The sequence below is a fragment of the Hyaena hyaena genome, unplaced genomic scaffold (assembly GCF_003009895.1).
Source record: "Hyaena hyaena isolate Hyena2069 unplaced genomic scaffold, ASM300989v1 scaffold_255, whole genome shotgun sequence".
Classification (NCBI taxonomy): Eukaryota; Metazoa; Chordata; class Mammalia; order Carnivora; family Hyaenidae; genus Hyaena; species Hyaena hyaena.
Genome location: NW_024080888.1, coordinates 1,044,425 through 1,064,217, shown reverse-complemented (window position 1 = coordinate 1,064,217; position 19,793 = coordinate 1,044,425). Strand labels below are relative to the sequence as shown.

The window sequence follows — 19,793 nt, the reverse complement described above, 5'->3', positions numbered from 1 at the left end:
TATATACAGGTTTTATTAAGAAAGGGTAATTGCTATACTAAAATTATAAAACTAATATTTACGTGTTGCAGTGTAACATTTGTCCTTCATTAATAGTTGTTGTAATGATGTATTGTTTTCTTCAACTTGTTCAGCATTGTGCTTCTGTAATATTTTTAGATGTTAGCAAATTTTAGATTACTGAATGATTTTATAGCTGGAAATGCTTTCAATTATGAATCTCTAAAAGTTATAATTTAATATAATTAACTTCAAAATTACAGCATTTGTTTATGATAGTGGGGCAGAAAATATGTTAATTAAGTTTGAAATATTAATGTATTTCAAACTCGATCCCACACCACTGGATCATGATCTGAGCTGAAATCAAAAGTCAACCACTCAACTGACTGAGCCACTCGCATCCCCCAAATAAGTTATTTTTATTATTTATTTATTTTTAGTATAATTTATAGTCAAATTTGTTTCCATTCAACACCCAGTGCTCATCCCAACAAGTGCTTTCCTCAATGAAGATATTTTTAATTTGTCAGACTTTAAGACCTAAAGTGTCTTTGTATTTTAAGCTTTCTTCTCCCAAAGACTTATAAGAATATGCAAATATTTTGGGAATGTTTTTACATATAGTTTGATTTAAATTCAAATTTAGTGAATTCAGTTAGAAATCATCTAATGTAAATCTGTTAGATTTTATATCATTTAGGACAAAAATATTAAATATTTTTGAATGCAGTATCTGAAAGAGAAAATATTTTTCATTTTACATACTTCTTCAGGGCCATGAAAATATTTCACTTGATCATTCTCATAATGTATCTATAAGAATAATGGAGGCTGGTCATTTTATGTAATATTTGTTATTGTTCAGTTAGGTAGTTTTGGTTGCAAAGAACAAAATGAAATATTCTGATTCATATTTGACAGAGGGATGTATACATTACAGTTAAGGAATTGTGTGACATATAGAAACAAACTAAAATAAAACAGAAACCAAATCATGGCACATTATGAAAATCGGTGAAAAATAGCAGCCATCAGATTAGCCAGACTGACCCTAATACTAGGAATCTCTGAAATGGAAGTATAGCTGGACCTTCAGCACAGGTTTTGGCTCTTTACTGAAAGCAATCTCTATCACTCTGATTATGAGCTGATCCTGTGGTTACATGAGGATTAGTTTCTTATTCCTGCTTTGCCATTCATTGGCTGAATGACAGAAAGTTACCTTTCTGCTGTAAAATGACCATGGTAATATTATCTACTGCTTACTTAGAAGCATTAAAAGAGATAATCTGTGTTAAAAAAGTATTTGGTACAACACAGTTGATGAACTACATAGCTGCCACCTTCACTTCTTCCTTCTTTTTCTTCATCTTCAGCACCTTGATGTTAATATGGTTTATACATTTTTATGCTTCTGCTGTCACTATGTATTTTCACTTGTCTCAACATTACAAATTGAATTAATTTTCATTTGAGTCTTTTCTTCAATTCATAGTTGTGGTTTCTTCATAACCTTATTTTGTTTATAATACTACACTGTATCCTTTCTGGTTTAGTTTCCTCTGTCAAATGTCCTGATTACTTCTAAATGTCCCAAAATCAAACTCCAAAGAGAAGAGTACTTCTTACTTGATTTTTCTTTGAAGATTTTAGTGTCAGATCATACCTTAGTCTGGGCTGTGATTCTGTTAAGCTCAAGTCAATAACTTCTTACGTCTTGTTATATATCTGCTTCTGGTCAAGAGAAGCAATGGTGGGGCATATTACCCACAGGGCAATGGTTATAGCTGTCACAAGCCTACTACATCTAAATAAGTAGACATAAAAAGTTAGGATTAAACAATTTACCAAATTATGCAACCAGTGTGAGTAGTAAGGCTGGGTCTTGACTCTTATGATCTTGTATTTCCCAACCCAACAATCTTTTGAATAGATGAAATATTCTTGGTAATCTTGGCATTTTTGAGACATTCACTGCACAAATCATTGGATAACTTTGCTTCTTATGAATTAAAAAAAAAATCCTGATTAGAATTGTATTATTTATCATTTTAGTATGAGCCAGGTTCTGTTCCATGTCCTGAAAAACAATGTTTTGTTGTAAAATGTCTTATTTATAATTGAATTCTTTTGATTTTTTTTTGTTTTTGTTTTGTTTTGTTTTATCTTTTTTAGGCTGCTAAGTTGGCTATCACAGTGCAAGCCTTCGAGTCCCAATGGGGGACTCAGGATCAAGACGATCTACCCTGGTCTCCCGGTTGCCAATATTCAGAAGAAGTATTAGCAGAAGACGTGATTCCCTTCCTTCTTCACCCTCCTCCAGCAATACAGTTGGTGTCCACAGTTCCTCTCCTTCCAGCACTAATTCAAGCTCAGGTAGTACAGGTAAACGCAGAAGCATATTCCGTACTCCTTCTATTAGTTTCCATCATAAGAAGGGAAGTGAACCTAAGCAAGACACTACCAACCAGAACCTTAGTATTTCAAATGGTGCTCAATCTGGTCATAGCAGTATGCAAAAACTGAGTTTGGAGGAACATATTAAAACCAGGGGAAGACATTCTGTTGGTTTTAGTAGTTCACGAAATAAGAAAATAACAAGATCTTTGACAGAAGATTTTGAAAAGGAAAAGGAGCACTCAACTAATAAGAATGTCTTTATAAATTGCCTAAGTTCTGGCAAAAGTGAAGGGGATGATTCTGGATTCACAGAAGAACAAACTCATCGTTCTGTTAAGCAGTCAACAAAGAAGCTACTTACTAAATCTTTTTCATCTCACTATAAATTTTCCAAGCCGGTTCCACAGAGCCAGTCCATTTCAGTGGTACAACAGTCTGGATTCTCATTGGAAATTACACAGTACCAAGAGAGAGAACCTGTATTAGTAAGAGCTTCTCCATCTTGTTCTGTGGATGTAACGGAACGGGCAGGAAGCTCTTTACAATCACCATTGCTTTCTGCTGATCTTACAATAGCTCAGACACCTTCAGAGTTCTTAGCCTTGACTGAAGATTCTGTGTCTGAAGCAGATGCATTTCCTAAAAGTGGAAGCATGGCATCTCACTGTGAGAACTTTGGCCACAATGATTCTACCTCTCAGATCTCTCCCAATCCTGCTGCTGTTACAAAGACAATAGACCTTATGGGAACTGTTCCTTGTGCAATTATGTCTCCTGGGAAATACAGGTTAGAAGGCCGATGTAGCTCTGAATCTAATTCCTTACTGGAAACCTCTGCTGCTAATCAGAAGGAAGTGTTATTGCAAATCTCTGAACTACCGGTTATGAATGGGAACAAGTCAGAGACTCACCTATCAGGAGATATGCTAAGAGAAGAACATAAAGTAGTACAAAATGGTGAAACAATGTTGGCAACAAGCTCTCCAAGGAAACTTGGATTTTATGAGCAACATAAAGCAATAGCTGATCGTGTTAAAGGGATTCATCCTATTTCAGATTCAAGGATAATACCTTCTTCTGGTGATCACCATATTTTTAACAAAACATATGGATATGAATCAAATCCTGCCAAAGGTATGCTGATTTTTTTTGTATAATAAATATGAAATATAATTACATTATATTTTATTCTACATTCTATATTTACATTCTAATTTATTTAATTTTATTTCATCTCATGAATAGAATCCACATTTTCTTATTTTTCATTCTCTAGTTCATTTTTTTCTGATTTTAACTTAAAATCTTAAATATTTTCTCTACTTGATTTTGAACTTCATATTATGCTAACAATATAAACTCAGCAATACTACTTATTTTCTTAGTTGTGTTGTCAAGCTTCTGGACCTCAGAAGAAAGAGGAAAGAAATTATTTTTATTTGCAATGTGGCTTTATCTAAAATAAGAATCACTTTTTAAAAGTAAATGATAGATGGAGTGCCTGGGTGGCTCGGTCCTTTGGACGGCCATCTTCACCTCAGTCATGATCTCATGGCTCAAAGGCTTGTGAGTTCAAGCCCCGCATGGGGCTCTGTGCTGACAGCTCAGAGCCTGGAGCCAGCTCTGATTATGTTTCTCCCCCTCTCTCTCTCTCTGCCCCTCCCCTGCTCATACTCTCTCTCTTTCTTTCAAAAATAAGTAAACATTAAAAAAAGTTTAAGTACATGATGGAGTCTTGGTATTTCTTAGTAAAATGGATATATTCCAGCCAAAATCACCATAAAAGAAATTTATATAATTTAAATTATATTTCCTATTTTAGCAAAACTCATTATTAAGTAGGATCCATGTTTCAGCACAAATAATATCCATCTCTAAATACAATAGGTTTGCAAACTTTAAAAGTACTGTCGTTGGAACTTGGTTCTAAACTTGCATATCATTAACCACCTGTGTAACCTTGGGTACCATCTCTTTGGTGTATAGAAAGTGAGGATGGGTGCTTGAATTGCTCCAGTATGTTGTTATGGCATTTAACAGAAAACTTTGTTATTTAATATAAATTTCAGTTAAGAAAACAGAATATATATCACCTACTGGTTTATATTTGACATTTTTTTTCTGCTATCATTACTACTACCGCTCCTGTAGCTGTTAACTGCTCCTACTACTGCTACTACCACAACTGCTGCTGCTGCTACTACTACTACTACTACTACTACCACCACTACTACTACTACTGTTACCACCACTACTAGTACTGTCAACTAGTTCTCCCAACGTTGATGTTTATAATGTCTCATTTCCCATTTTGTATACATCCATGTGATTGAAATTACTATTATAGTAACCCATTTTACAGTCAAGATAATTGGAACAAAAATAGACTAATGTGTCCAAAATCACAAAGTTAGTACATAATAGTTTGAGATACAAACCTTATGAGATAGACATTTACAAATTCCATTTTACAAATGGAAAAACAGACCAAGGGATAATAGAGTTGTTAGGTGGGACAGTCAGATTACCACTATCTCAATTCAAAGCTCAGACTCTTAGTGAGTACGCTTAGTGACATGATCCCACCTCTTTCCAAACCATTAAGAATACTAAAATAGTATATAAAGCTATAATAAGTTAAATTATAAAGTATCAAGAATCATAAGACTATATGATTAATCCAACTAGTCCCTCCATGAATATAACAGTTTTAAAGTTTTAAATGCATGAATGAATTACCTAGCTGTATAATTGTATAACAATATTTTTCACATTTGATACATGATTACTTTTATGCATCTGCCTACTTTATTATTTTTTGATCTCGGTGACCTTGTCTGTACTTATGGCTTTAGTTATACCTGCTTAATTCTTTAACTATAATAATAAGAACAGTGATGATATTGATGATGTTTACACTTTTTGTACACTTAATATGTGCCCAAGATGTGCTAAGCAATTTGCATTGTTTCATTTAATCTTTTTTAAAATTTACTTTTCATTTATTTTAAAAAATATTAATTCTAGTGTAGTTAACATACAATATTATGTTAGAATCAGGGGTACAATGTAGTGATTCATTCATTCCCTATCTTAGTGCTCCTCAAGGTAAATGTCATTTAATCTTAACCAAAATTTTATATGGCAGTTGTTAATAACTAAGGATTAAATTAAGTAACTTTATGAAATCACACTGTTAGAAAATGGTGGATCTCAAATTGGAATCTAGGCACTTTTTTTTTTTAAGAAATGACATACAAATAGGGTAGAAATGTACTTGATTATATCTAATTATTATTTAGAAATGATCATTTTCTTCAGTGTCAAATTGAATATTATATATATTCATCTCTGCAGAAATATCTTGCTATTAATCTGTTCACTAAGATTCTAATCATGATCCACTTACTATCTTAAAGTAATTTATTGAATTTGATAATGTGTTGCCTGTTCTTGGGACATTAGCTCTTTATTCGTGTTATGTACAACCTGTAAAACAGGGAGGGATAGCCAAACAAGCTGGTAGTGTAAACAAAGAAAAAAATAATAGTATTCTATCCTTCATTTCATGGAGATGTTCATGTGCCGTTCAGAAGGATTTTATAATTTGGAAGTTTAACATTTGAAAACCAGTTATGTAGATATATTTTATATAAGAAAGGGTTGCTGGGACGCCTGAGTGGCTCAGTCGGTTAAACATCCAACTTCAGCTCAGGTCATGATCTCACGGTTCGTGGGTTCAAGCCCCATGTCGGGCTCTGTGCTGACAGCTAGCTCAGAGCCTGGAGCCTGCGTCACATTCTGTGTCTCCCTCTCCTGCTCATGCTGTCTCTCTCTCTCCTCAGAAATAAAAACAAAAAACAAAAAAGAGTTGCTATGTGCACTAAACTCCGTAATACTGAATTTATTCTATATTTGTTATGAAACATATTTAGGCTAGTATTTAATATATATCTGAATGTATGAGTTATTTAATCATATCAGAAATAATACAGGGACACCTGGGTGGCTTAGTTGGTTAAGCATCCGACTTCAGCTCAGGTCATGATCTTGCAGCTGGTGAGCTCAAGCCCTGTGTCGGGCTATCTGCTGTGAGTGCAGAGCCCATCTTGAATCCTCTGTTTCCCTCTCTCCTCTCTCTCTCTCTCTCAAAAATAAGCAAAAAAATAATGTAAAGTTGAGCTCTCCGGCAATTTAATTTTTATTCATTAGCTTAAAAAGTTGTTTAAAAAGAACTGTTATATGTTTGCCTAATAGGTTCTTGCAACCACTTTTTCTTTTTTCCATTTTTTTCATGTTTGTGTGTGTATGTATGTATGTATTCAGAGAGTGTGAAAGCAGGGGAGGGGCAGAGAGAGAGGGAGAGAGAGAATCCTAAGCAGCCTCTGTGCTGACTGGGCAGAGTCCAGGGTGGGGCTTGAACTCATGAAATGTGAAATCATGACCTGAGCCGAAATCAAGAGTTGCATGCTGAAGTGACTAAGCCACCCAGGGGCTCCAATTGCAACCACTTTTCTACTTTGCATTCCTATCTGAAGTTTTACAACAATTATTTTATTTAAGAATCCACATATAACTGATTCCATACACTTTTTTGTCTTCCTCTATCTGGCTTACTTTGCTTAGCTTAATGCCCTGCAGTTTTACCCATGTTATCACAAATGGCAGGATTTCCTTCTTTTTAAAGGCTGAATAATATTCCTTAGCATAGACATATCACATCTTCTTATCTATTCATTGATGGACACTTAGACTGTTTCCATATCTTGGCTACTGTGCATACTGTTGCTTTAACATGGGCATACAGATCGTACTTTGAGATAATGATTTCATTTCTTTTGAATATATACCCATAAATGGAATTCCTGGATTATATGATAACTCTATTTTTAACTTCATGAAGAAACTACATGTTTTTTTTTTCATAGTGACTGTACCAGTTTACTTTGCTACCGTAAGTGTATAAAGCTTCCCTTTTCTCCACACTTTTGACAATACTTGTTTGACTTTTTGCTAATAGCTACCCTAACCGATGTGATGTGATATCTCATTGTGGTATTGATTTGCATTCCCTCATAATTAGTGATGTTGAGCATCTTTTCATGTACCTGTTGACTATTTTGTATGTCTTTTTGGAAAAAAAATATCTATTTAGTCTTTTTGCTCATTTTTAAAATTGGATTATTATTATTTTTATTTTTATTGAGTTGTATGAGTTCCTTGTGTATTTTGGATATTAACCTCTCATAGGATATGTTATTTGAAAATATTTTCTCCCATTTCATAATTTGCCTTTTCATTTTGTTGATTATTTACTTTAATGTACAGAAGGTTTTCACTTTGAAATAGTCTTATTTGTTAATTTTTGGTTTTGTTGCTTTGGCTTTTGGTGTGAATCCCAAAAGGCCATTGCCAAAACTAATGTCAAGGAGTTTACCGCCTGTTTTATCCCCCCTAGAATTTTACATTTGCAGGTCTTATGTACAAATCTTTAAATCATTTTGACGTTTTTTTTTTTTTTTTTTGGTATGCTGTAAGATGGGGGTCTATGTTTATTGTTTTGCATGTGGTTATTCAGTTTTCCAGCACCATTTAGTGAAGAGGCTATCTCTTCTGCATTTCATATTCTTGAGTCTTTTACCAAAAATTAATTGCTCGCATATGACGGTTTTATTTCTGGGCTCTTTATTCTGTCCCATTGATCTGTGTGTTTGTCTTTATGTCAATATCGCCAATACCATACTGTTTTGATTACTATAGCTTTGTAGTATAGTTTGAAACCAGGAAATGTGACATCTTGTGATTTCTAAGGATTGCTTCAGCTATTTGGGGTCTTCTGTGGTTCTTTTGTACATTTTTTTTTTGTATTTTCATGAAAAATGTCATTATAATTTTTATAGAGATTGTATTGAATTTGTAGATTGCTTTGAGTAGTATGGACATTTTAACAATATTGATTCTTCCACTCTATAAACATAGAATATCTTTCCATTTATTTGTGTCTCTATTTCATCAGTGTCTTACAGTTTTCAGTGTAGAGATTTTTCACTTACATGGTTAAAATTATTTTAAGTATTTTATCATTTTTATGCTATTGTAAATGAGATTGTTTTCTTAATTTCACTTTCTGATATTGCACTGTAGTTTGCATTTTTCAGTATATGGTGCACAGAGTATTAACCAAGGTTGAAGATGACTAGGGAGAAAGATATATAGATATTTAAGAAGAATATAACCGTGCAAAGACTATGTGGTAAAGACCCCTCCTGGGACTGGAGTGTGCTGCAGCCTAGCAATGGCAAGAGGTCCATAGTAGCATAAGCAGAGTGAAGGAGGAGGGGACAGCAAAACATGAAGTTAGAGAAGTGAACAGGTGAATATGGGAAGGTCCTAAATGAAGGGATAGAGTAGGGTTATCATAAGGACACTGATAGGCCATTGTTTAAACATCAGCTCTATGACTAGAAGAGTGCTCATGATCAACGTTACTTATGTCTTCAGTGCTCATACTGGTTACCATGTGGAAAGAATGCTGTGGTTTTTGTGGGGGAGAGTCAGGTAGGAATAGGCAAAGGAAAGAGGCTGTTAGGTATTATAGTAGCCAAAGCTAGGGTTGATGGAGTTGGGTCCAGGATATTAGTGCGGAAGGTTGTAGGAAGTGGTCAGATTCTGTATACAATTTGAGGGTAATAGGGATAGGGTTTGCTTATGTGATTTGTATGAAGTATGGAGAAGCCATGGATGACTGAAAAGGTTTTGAGCTTCAAAGTGATTACATGATGAGGTAAACTAAACTTACCACTATTAATTTAATTTTTTCAATGATAGAGAATGCTTGAAAATCACTAAGAATTTCTCATTTGCTCTCAATGCAACATTTATATAAATTACAGTTAAACATTTATATTAATATTTGTTTGTTTTGTTTATTTTAATAGTTCTTGCCAGTAGCTTCAGTCCATATCGTGAAGGGAGATTTATAGAGAGGCGATTGCGATCCTCATCTGAAGGAACTGCAGGGAGTAGCAGAATGATTTTGAAACCAAAAGATGGAAATGTAGAAGAAGTGAACAGTCTAAGAAAGCAAAGAGCAGGATCATCATCTTCAAAAATGAACAGCATGGTAAGTATACACATATACTTGCATTGAATAAAATAATTTTGTATGGGAGTGGGATATTCCTGCCTTTTGCAAAATGAAAACAGACTGAGGAATAGACACTTCATATTTGAAGGGAGCATTGGTCTCCTTAGTTGATATCCCAGCTAAAGAGGCTATATTTTCACTTGAAACTCTAATGGGTCATGACATATAATAGCACACCACGACAGTTGCCTTCAATTCCTGTCTTCCTTGCTTCCATAGAAAGTTTAAGATTCTCTGTTCTAGAACAAGGTCCTGGGATACACAAGCTAAGGAAAAAACCTGATCATGAGGGTACCCTTTCATAACCATTATTTCACACCGTCTCTCTACCCTATAGCCACTCTAAAAAATGTCCTTTTATAACCCACGTTTATGCGAGTACCACCCATTAACTCATTAGGGATCCTACTCTGCCTGTGCTTTTACAGTTGCCCATGCACACTGGATGAGGAGCTTTTGGGGTCAAGGCAAAATGGCCATCAAAAGCTTTGGGACATTCTGGGTAACAAAGATTCCAGGTTTCTGGTTCACTGCAAGAGAAGAGCCTGCTGGTGAGGGTTAAAGTGGCATGTGTATAGGGGAGTCAGTTCTGAGCTTTCACTTGAGGACTGTGGTGTTATAGAGGCATTTGTGTGATGCTCATTCACAGTGAAAGATAAAGCCAGGGTGGGAAGGTGATGAGTAGACCCCACGAGGTTCAGGAAGCCTGAGGTCTCACAAATACTGGGGTGGGCTTGCCTTTTGGAGTTCTCTTGTTCACTTCCTCACACGTGTCCTTTTCCAGCAGTGTTTTTGATTCCCGATATTTAACAGTGTTTCTTTAAAATGATCTGTCTACTTGTCTGCCTTACTACCTCCCTCCCCTGTTCATGGATATGTGTGAAAAATGCTCAAAACTAAATTACTCAAGTATTTTATCTCTATGTATTTTGGATGATTTGGTTTCAAATGAAAATAGGCTATCCAGTTTTGACAGTTGTATTGTGAAGAAGTCTTAAATTACTGAGGCAGCACTGAGTGATAACCAAACCATTTCCTTGAAGTTAGAAGTTCTAACAATCAGATTAGGTTTGGCCAGATCTTATCTTGGGGAAATTGGTAATACAAAACAACAAATGATAGTGGGCTTTTGTTTCTGTTATACTAAAAAATAATTGTGTGTGTATTTATATTTTTACATAAAGAAAGATGTTATATTTAATCTTTTTTTGTGCTTTGAAAATACATTATTATTGCAGCTGATATTTTTTAAGTGCAAGAACATGTTAAAAAACATTTTGAGTTGGTGCAGAATTAAAAATCATGGCTAATGACTTCTTATGAAACACTTCTCTTCACAAAATGCTTATTTTTCCTTCTTAGAGATATATTTATACTAATAATTATGCAGTATGCTTTGGGCTTGTCCAAAGGTGGGCCTTTTACATATTCTTTATAGCTCATGTTTTTCATACTAAATTTCAATAATTCTCTTTGTAACATCACACATTATTCTTCTTCCCAAATCCACTTTCAAGATTTAATATTTAAAATGTCACAACACAGAAAATAATTTTGTTCTTTGATTTGAGGCTTTTTAAAAACTTTTCAAAAAGTGTCCCTGCAGTGATACAGCTCTTCCACTAGATGGCAAGATTATATCATTGCCATGGTTGGGGAAAGGTTGTCCTTAGGACAGAAATGTGGTTAAAATATTGTACATGTTCACTAGATTTACAGGTAACACTTGTTGAAATAAATACTCATGATTGAATTTACATATGAAACCTATAAAATTATATTATGGTTTTTCTTTTGGATTTCACAATATCTCATCCTTTAATTTTACACTCTAATCATGAATTTAAAATGTGTAAAATATATTCTTTAACTCATAACAAAAAAGACAAATGTTAGGACTCGTTAGGTAATCTTAGCTATATATTAAACAACGGACTTAATTATTTAGGAAATGACAGCTTTATGTGTGACCAGTGTCATACTTTCTGTATTACTCTTCTAAAATAATTCAAACAAATGTATGTATTTAAGAAAAAAATCATGTTCTGTTATTCTTTCCTTTTAGAGCAATAATAGTAATATATGTTTTCAATTTAATTGGAACAAAGTACTTCTCTTAATGCTTCATGTGTTTTATCACATCCATTCCTCACAATACTATCCACCAAGTGATACTATTAATATTATTATTAATTTTTAAATATTTATTTTTGAGAGAGAGAGAGAGACACACACAAAGACAGAGACAGAGTGCAAGTGGGGGAGGGGCAGGGAGAGGGAGAGACCTGGTATCTGAAGCAGGCTTCAGGCTCTGAACTGTCAGCATAGAGCCGAGTGCAGGGCTTGAACTCATGAACCATGAGATCATGACCTGACCTGAAGTCGGAGCCTGCTTGACCAACTGAGCCACCCAGGCACCCCCAAGTGATACTACTATTAATCACATTTTGTAACGAGGAAAATAAAACTCTAAGAAGATAAGCATCTTACCCCAAAATACAGATATTAGGTGGTAGAGGCTATAACCCTCTGTAAAGGATACAAAAAAGAAACAAAATTTAATGCTGATTCTGGACTTAAAATATGTTAGTATTTCTTGATATACTGATGAATGGTGTCAGTGTCTTTACTGAAAGGTGACTCATCTAGAAAGGAAAATTTTCACAAAAAAAGATAATCATATTTTGAAGGAACTGGAGTATTTTGTCTAGTTGATGGGGATTTAAGTTTACCAGTAGGATATAGCTTGCTTTATTTGTTAAGATGCTGAGAGTTTCTGAATGAACAAAGTTATGCCTTAATAGGTTAGACCACAGTTTATTGATTTTGTATATTTTGGGGATATTTCAATCTGAAAGGGAAAGAGGAGGATGTATTAACTCTTTGAACCTCAGTGGTTCAGAAGAAATTGTAGTTTGCTTAAATTTATTACATGAAACCATAAGATATCTGGAAAAATTTGATAATATTAATGTTTGTTATATATTTTCAAATTGCTTTAAAGACTTCCCTTCATTTTTCTCTATTGAGTTATTTTCTTCATACTTCCCTTAGGATGGTTCAAATATTTTAAAAGGATTTTTAAACCCTTTCATTTTTGGAACCTTCCCTCCAGACTGTGGTAAATAAATTTTTTAAATATTTTATTTATTCTTGAGAGAAAGGGAGGAGGAGAGAGAGGGAGAGAGAGGATGAGAGTGTGAGCGCGCACGCGTAAGCGAGGAGGGGCAGAACAAGAGAGGGACACAGAATCCGAAGCAGGCTCCAAAATCTGAACACAGGGCTCAAACTCATAAGCCTTGAGATCATGTCCCTAGACAAAGTCAGATGCTTGACCTCCTGAGCCACACAGGCGCCCCTAGAATGTGGTATATAAATGAATAAATTTAAGGTTTTGTCATGGTTTCTCCAGCAGCTTTACACAGTGACATTTAACTCCATATGTATTTGCAAGGTCACCCTGTTCTAAAAAAAAAATTATTAATGTGAAGATAGATTCATATGTAACATACAATATAGAGGCTCTGGCATACAGGAAGGAGAGTGCCTGAGTGGATGAATAAGGATAAACTACAATATATGATAGGAAATGACCTCCAAATCTTAGTGACTTTTATAAAATGATTTATTTCTCACTCAGGCTACATGTTTATTGTGGAAGGTTCTAGAAGTTCCGGTTATTGTCTCATTCTATGTCTAGGCTGTTGAACTAGCCACCACTGTAAATGTTGCCTTTTACGTACCATGGAAAAAGGAGATCTTTGGAGGTCCTCATCCCAGTAATAAATGCCCTGACCTGTGAGAGACTGATTTCATCTTCTATCACAATTTATTGACTAGATCTATCATATTCTCAAAAGATTTAGTGTACCTCAGTTCTTTTAATTAACTGAGATTTCCTGCTTACCTCCTCCCTCCCTTTTAATGGACTCTGATTTATGCCTCACAATGTACTGGTCACTGTGGTTGAAAAAGAGTAAGATCTCTTTGAAAATAAAAGAGTCATTTGAAATGACAAGTTCTGTTTTTAGGGATGTGCTCTGTTCCTGACTTAAAGTCCTTGAGCTATATATATCTAAATTAACTTGACTAAATTTCTGGGAACATTAATATATTTGAAAGTACTTATTTCTGTTACATTAAAGTTTGGCAAGTTGCATTATCTTTAGATTACTCAGCAAACACATTTACAAAGTTGCCCTGAACTGTTTGTGCTAAGGTATTCTGCCAGCATTTGTTTATGGCTAGTTTTAATCTGATAGCATACTCTTTCTCATATGCAGTTTGACATCCTTTTCATTTTTGTAAGAACTGGGAATGGCAAAGTAAAAACAAAACAAAACCTGTAGGACTTCTTTTCTAAAAAAAACAACATATTTATGTTTGAGGAAAAAATAGTTACTTGCAGATTATTAGCTTTTCATGTCGTATTTTAATTCTTGCCATGTTGAAATCCAGAATTTAGATATTACTGACAATAGCTAAATTATCTCAGATGAATTAAGTCCCATGTTAACTAGCCAAGCACTTAGTATGCATCCACTTTTTTCTGGGGTCTACTGTTCTCCCCTTTATTAGCTTATCCTTTATTTGTTCATTTATCTATGCATTCACTCACAGTTTCTTTAAATAAATATTTATTGAGAGCCTATTCTGAAGATACAAAGGTGAAAGAGGCCTGGAAGATAGAATTCCAGATTAGGAGACATTGACATGATCTTGTCAATGTAACAGATTTAAGAATTCTATCTTATAATTTACATTAGAGAATTTTTTATTTGGATTGTGGCCATTGAGATCAAATATTTAGGATGCATGAAATCTTGTGTCCCTAATTTATATGGAGTTTAGCTTGCATGCTCAATTGACAGTGTTAAATATATATATGTATATAACTTATGTCTTTGGCTAATTTTACCACCGAGCCCCAGCTACCAGTGCTGAGCAGGGACTCTGAGAGGCAGTTGGACAGTAAAGAATAAAGTACATTAATATTCAAAGAATCCATTCCCAAACATCCCACATTAACCACACATCAGGCAAATGAACTCTAGTGATTCATGTTTTGGTATATGTACTTTCACACTTTCATTCTGTGGCATGAAGGTTGTGGAGCTCAAAATTAAGAGCAAAGAAAAGCTGATAATTAAAAGATTTGATTTAATAAATGTTTTCTCTTAATCCTGAAATCCGAAATGGGACACTTTCAAGTATGTAAAAATGTTACTGGCTTTTGGAGAGTTAAAATAGTGATCTCAGCTTTTGGGTTTAACTAATTGTCAATGGAATTAAAGGTAATGTCATTTCATGCTACAAGGGCATTTAATGAGAAAAAGGAGCCATTAATATTTGTAAGGAAATGGAGCCACACAAATCATTCTTCTCAATCCTCATAAATTTTAAGAAGGGAAATCAAAAGTATCACTCATTAAAAATTGAATTACATTTGTTGATAACTAGTGTATTAATTTTAGATTAATGGCTCTAATCTATAATGCCTTTATTGATTTTTCTAGTTATTAATGATATTTTTCCTATCAATATCCTTTGAAGATGTATCACATATATGGCACCCACTACTTAGTTATTTGAATAGGTCTCATTTTACCTATTAGACTTCATTCATTTAAATGGAAGAAGTTAGGACACCTGGGTGGCTTAGTTGGTTAAGTGTCTGACTTCGGCTTAGGTCATGATCTCATGTTCGTGAGTTTGAGCCCCACTCCAGGCTCCATGCTGACAGCTCAGAGCCTGGAACCTGCTTCGGATTATGTGTCTTCCTCTCTCTTTGCTCCTCTCCCCCCTCATGCTCTATTTCTCTGTGTCTCTCAAAAGTAAATGTTTAAACAATATTAGGTGGAAGAAGCTTTTTATATTATTAGCATTTCTTACAACATTTAGTATAATGCTTGGCATATAATAAATATGTGTGAAATAAAGGTATGGTATAATTGTTGTCTAGTTTGTGCCTTATGCTCATATAGAAATAGACTAAGGTCTTTAGTACAATTGTTGTATGTGACTTGCTTGTGCACATTTTTTGGCATTTTAATTTATTATACAAACATACACATGTTTTATGATTAACTCTTTGGTGTAGCTCTGGTTTTTGATATGCCAGTATGACATTGTTCCAATAGAAACAACTCATTTTAGGATAGTTAGGCTTATGGAATGGTTTCCAGGATTATATTACTACAGTAGTTATGGACTGGCTATACAGAGAAGACAACTAATAGTCAATTATTGGCAATGTTTTTTGAGCACAAATTTAAAAATATGGTCAAATCTGCCTAGGTTGGTATTTTAAAACTCCATATTTTATCTAGTCCAATTCACTTCATTACTTATAAACTTGCAGATTCAGAAATTTCTTTAAAAAAGCAGATTGGATAAAATACTGCAAAAAGCAGAATTGGATAAAATATTCCATTCATTTTTTTTTTTTATGTCTAGCTTTGGGGATGAGTCATTTTCATTTTAGAATCTGTCACAATTTATATGTTTGATGCACAAAACTATGAATAGCTTATTCATAGAGTTAACTTCATCTAAAATGACTTGCAGACCCATTTGAGTAAGTAAATAAAATTGCAGTATCATAATTATTAACATTTCTCTTCATACAGTTCACATGAGATATACATAGCACTTAATATTTTCCTGTGCAAATTTTTCATTAAATGTCAGTCCAGTAGGACTGCTAGCAAAATATCCCAAATTGGGTAGCTTGTAAATGACAGAAATTTATTTCTCACAGTTCTAGAGAAGTCACAGTATCTTGCAAGTCCAAGATAAAGATGCCAGCATTGTTTCTGGCTTATAACTACCAGCTTATTGATGTGTCATACATGGTGGAAGGGACTAGGGAGCTCTATAGAGTCTCTTTTATATGGACAATCATCCCATTCTGGAGAGCTCTACCCTTAGGACTTAAGCACCTCCCAAAGGCCCCATGTCTAAATACCATCATTTCAACATATGAGTTTTAGGGGGACAGAAACATTCAGAACATAGCAATAAAAGATCATATTTTAAAAGTAGCAGTATTAAATAATATATATTAAAAGCTTTATTGAGAACAACATATATTTCATTCTTTATCAAGAAAATAATTGAGAAGGACAGTAGCATAAGGCAATTAAAGATTTTTTTATTTAACCATACTACACCTAGAATAATCGTAAAACAGCTTATGTATCCTCTAAATATAAGAAATTGGAAAATTATTTACCTTTTATTCTTGGGGTTAGAATGCAGAAATGACTTTTATTTTTAATTGGATCAAGTTATTTCAATTTTTTGTGAGACAAAACTATTTTATGCCTTATTTAGGTAACCCCATGGGCTGGTGTATTTTTTATAGCATGAGAGAGAATATTTATTGAGTCATAATCCATGACAAATCTCTGACCATCTGAACAGCTGCACAATCTGTAACAGAGAATTGACCTTGCATAAAATAATTACCTTTTCTGAGGAAATAGTCATTGGAATTTGAAGCTTTTGCATTATTCTCATTAAAGAATAAAGAAAAATTTTTCTTCAAGTTATTCTGTTATTTTAAAATTTAAATGTGACTATTAATTTTAGTAAATGAAATAAAACGTTCTGACTTCTAAAGTCAAGAGATATATTATTATGGTAGAAATATGCCTAATATTAGGCATTATGGTCAGTTTATATAAAAAATATTTTAACATATTAATATGTTGAAATTTTAAATTAATTTAAAGATTGAGACTTTTACAATTGTCTCAGAAACCATATTTGCAATGTTAGGATACAAAAGTGTGATTTTCAGATGAGTTGTGCATATATATTTCACACTTTTGCTATGTGATGATGTCTTTGTTTAAATTCATCACTTCTAAATTAGAGTGGCTGTCATTTTATCACTATTATAATTTAATGCAGCAATCATTTCATTTCACTGCTACATTTTGCTCTAAAATGTCTTCTTTGTTTATATCTTTTAATTGTTCTTAGCTTGTTATATCCATCCATATATATATATATATGAATCAGACCTTTAATCAGACATCAAGAGGTGCAGGTGAAGCAGGTAGAGATTTGAATACCTTCCCAGCTCCCCATGAAGCAGGTAGAGATTTGAATACCTTCCCAGCTCCCCATGTGTCCTTCCTTTTATCTTATCGGTCCTGGCTCAGATTGTTGGATGAGATTTGAAGTGTTATGTGTGTCCAATCATCTCATTTACACAGAAAGAGTCATCTCAGTACAAAACCTCTCCATTTTTCCCCCTATGACTGTAGTCACCATACTGTACATTACATCCCCAGAACTTATTTTTCTTATAACTGGAAGTTTTTACCACATGAAACCTCTCAATTTCATACACAAATGTGTAGATTACATGGACATTTTCCATGGGGCCATATTCCATAAATCTCTATTCTAGCTCTATTTTTCAAAAGCAATCATAATTAGACATATTCTGTGAAAAGCAATTGATAGAGAAGCTGTCCTACTAGTGAAAACCACTTAATTTGCCAGTTGTTTGTTTGTAGGAGTTCTGCCATCAGTATGTTTACAAGGAAATTATATTGAGTCAGCTGCCTTCTTACTTGACAGAAAGCATACTCCTGTTTCCTCCTATCACAGGGAAAGTGGATCACACTTAACTCAAGCACTGAGTATGAACTTTAAATGTTGTCCTCAAACTATCCATCTTGTCTTTGACACTCCCAATACATTTGTATTTCTACCCATCAGTCCTTCATTTCCTTTGATCTTGGACATATGTGCCTTCATTCTTTCAAAGCAGTCTTTTCTACTAATCTTGAGTTCTACTCCTCACCTCCTGTAGAACAGCACCTCATCAGTTTTCTTCTTCTTTTTTCACCTCTGGTTTCCTCTCTAGTTCTTCATTAGTGTCAGTTTACTGTATCATCAAGCTTCCATCCTTGAAGAAAACAAACAAAAAATAATTTTTTCCTATGCCGTGCTTGATCCAAAAGTTCTCCATCTTGACTCGTTTTCCCTACAAGTCAGCTAGTTTTGAAAGAACAGCCTTTTCTTGCCCTATTAATTTTCCCAACTTTCCATGAACTCTTCAGTTTCATATATTCTAGCTCGTGTTATATACAGGATGTTTCTCAACATTGCAACTAATGACATTTTGTCCTGGGGAGTTCTTTATTTGTGTGTGGGAGTGTCTTTTGCAGTGTATGTTTAACAACATCTCTGACTCCTACCCATTAAATGCCGGTAGAAACCTCAAGTTTTGACAACTAAAAATATCTCCAGGCATTGCCAAATATGTCCTTGCAGACAAAAAATGACTTTACCAATTTTCATATTCTTTTTAAGTCTTCAACGTTCTTAACTTCTCTTCAATTTCTTACACTATTGAAGACTTGAGATGTTAACTTTCCTCTCTTTCTTTCCTCCTCTTTTTCTCCTTATGGGCTTTTTAGCAGCTGCTTCTTCAAATCTACATTTTATACAGAGCTACTGCTTGCATTTGGTCTATGATGCTCTTGTCTTTATTTTTCATCTGTCCTATCTGAAAACTTAAGATCTAGGTGAAGTCACTTGTGGATTCCAAACGACAGGCTGGGAATCTCTATTCTATCAGAAATCTGACATCATCAGTAAACACTGAATAACATAATATGTTAGAGTTATGGAAATAGAATGAAGGCTTATGAAAGGTCTCTTTGCATAAGGAGAATAGCAGAAACTCTGAGGACTGAAACTTTGGAGTAGATATAGAGAAATATGCAGTAAATTGGTATTTGCCCTAATATTTAATGGCTCCTCTTCCTTTGTTCTCTGCTATTTATGTTACTATCCTGTTTTGATATACATATATTTCAGCCTCCCTTTAATATTCCAGTAATTCTCAAACTCCCTTCTGTTTCTAAAGTCACATTAGAGAAGCAGCAATTACATCACTTAAAATAGAAACTCCTCATTAGGGATAGTGTAATGTACTGCAATAATAAATTCTACCTTCATGGCTATCACCTTTATTTTTGTTTTTGTCTTCCAAGTTCTTTTTTAAGTTCTTAATTTAAGTTAACATACAATGTTATATTAGTTCCAGGCGTACATATAGTGATTCAGCAATTCCACATATTATCCGTTGCTCATCACAATAAATGCACTCCTTGGTCCCCATCATCTATTTAACCCATCCTCCCATCTGTCTCTCCTCTGTTAACTACCAATTTGTTCTTTATAACTAAGGATCTGTTTCCTGATTTCCCTCTCTTTC

General features: G+C 34.1%; 1 protein-coding gene across 2 annotated transcripts in view; it reads left to right on the top strand.

Moving 5' to 3' along the window:
- CCSER1 (coiled-coil serine rich protein 1) overlaps window positions 1-19,793 on the top strand; it is a 667,442-nt gene that overhangs the window by 146,275 nt on the left and 501,374 nt on the right. For both annotated transcript variants that reach the window (XM_039245368.1, XM_039245369.1), the window contains exons 2-3: window positions 2,179-3,537; window positions 9,342-9,526. In XM_039245368.1, the coding sequence (XP_039101299.1) occupies window positions 2,220-3,537; window positions 9,342-9,526 (1,503 nt within the window). In that variant the 5' untranslated portion in view covers window positions 2,179-2,219. The remainder of the gene's footprint in view (window positions 1-2,178; window positions 3,538-9,341; window positions 9,527-19,793) is intronic.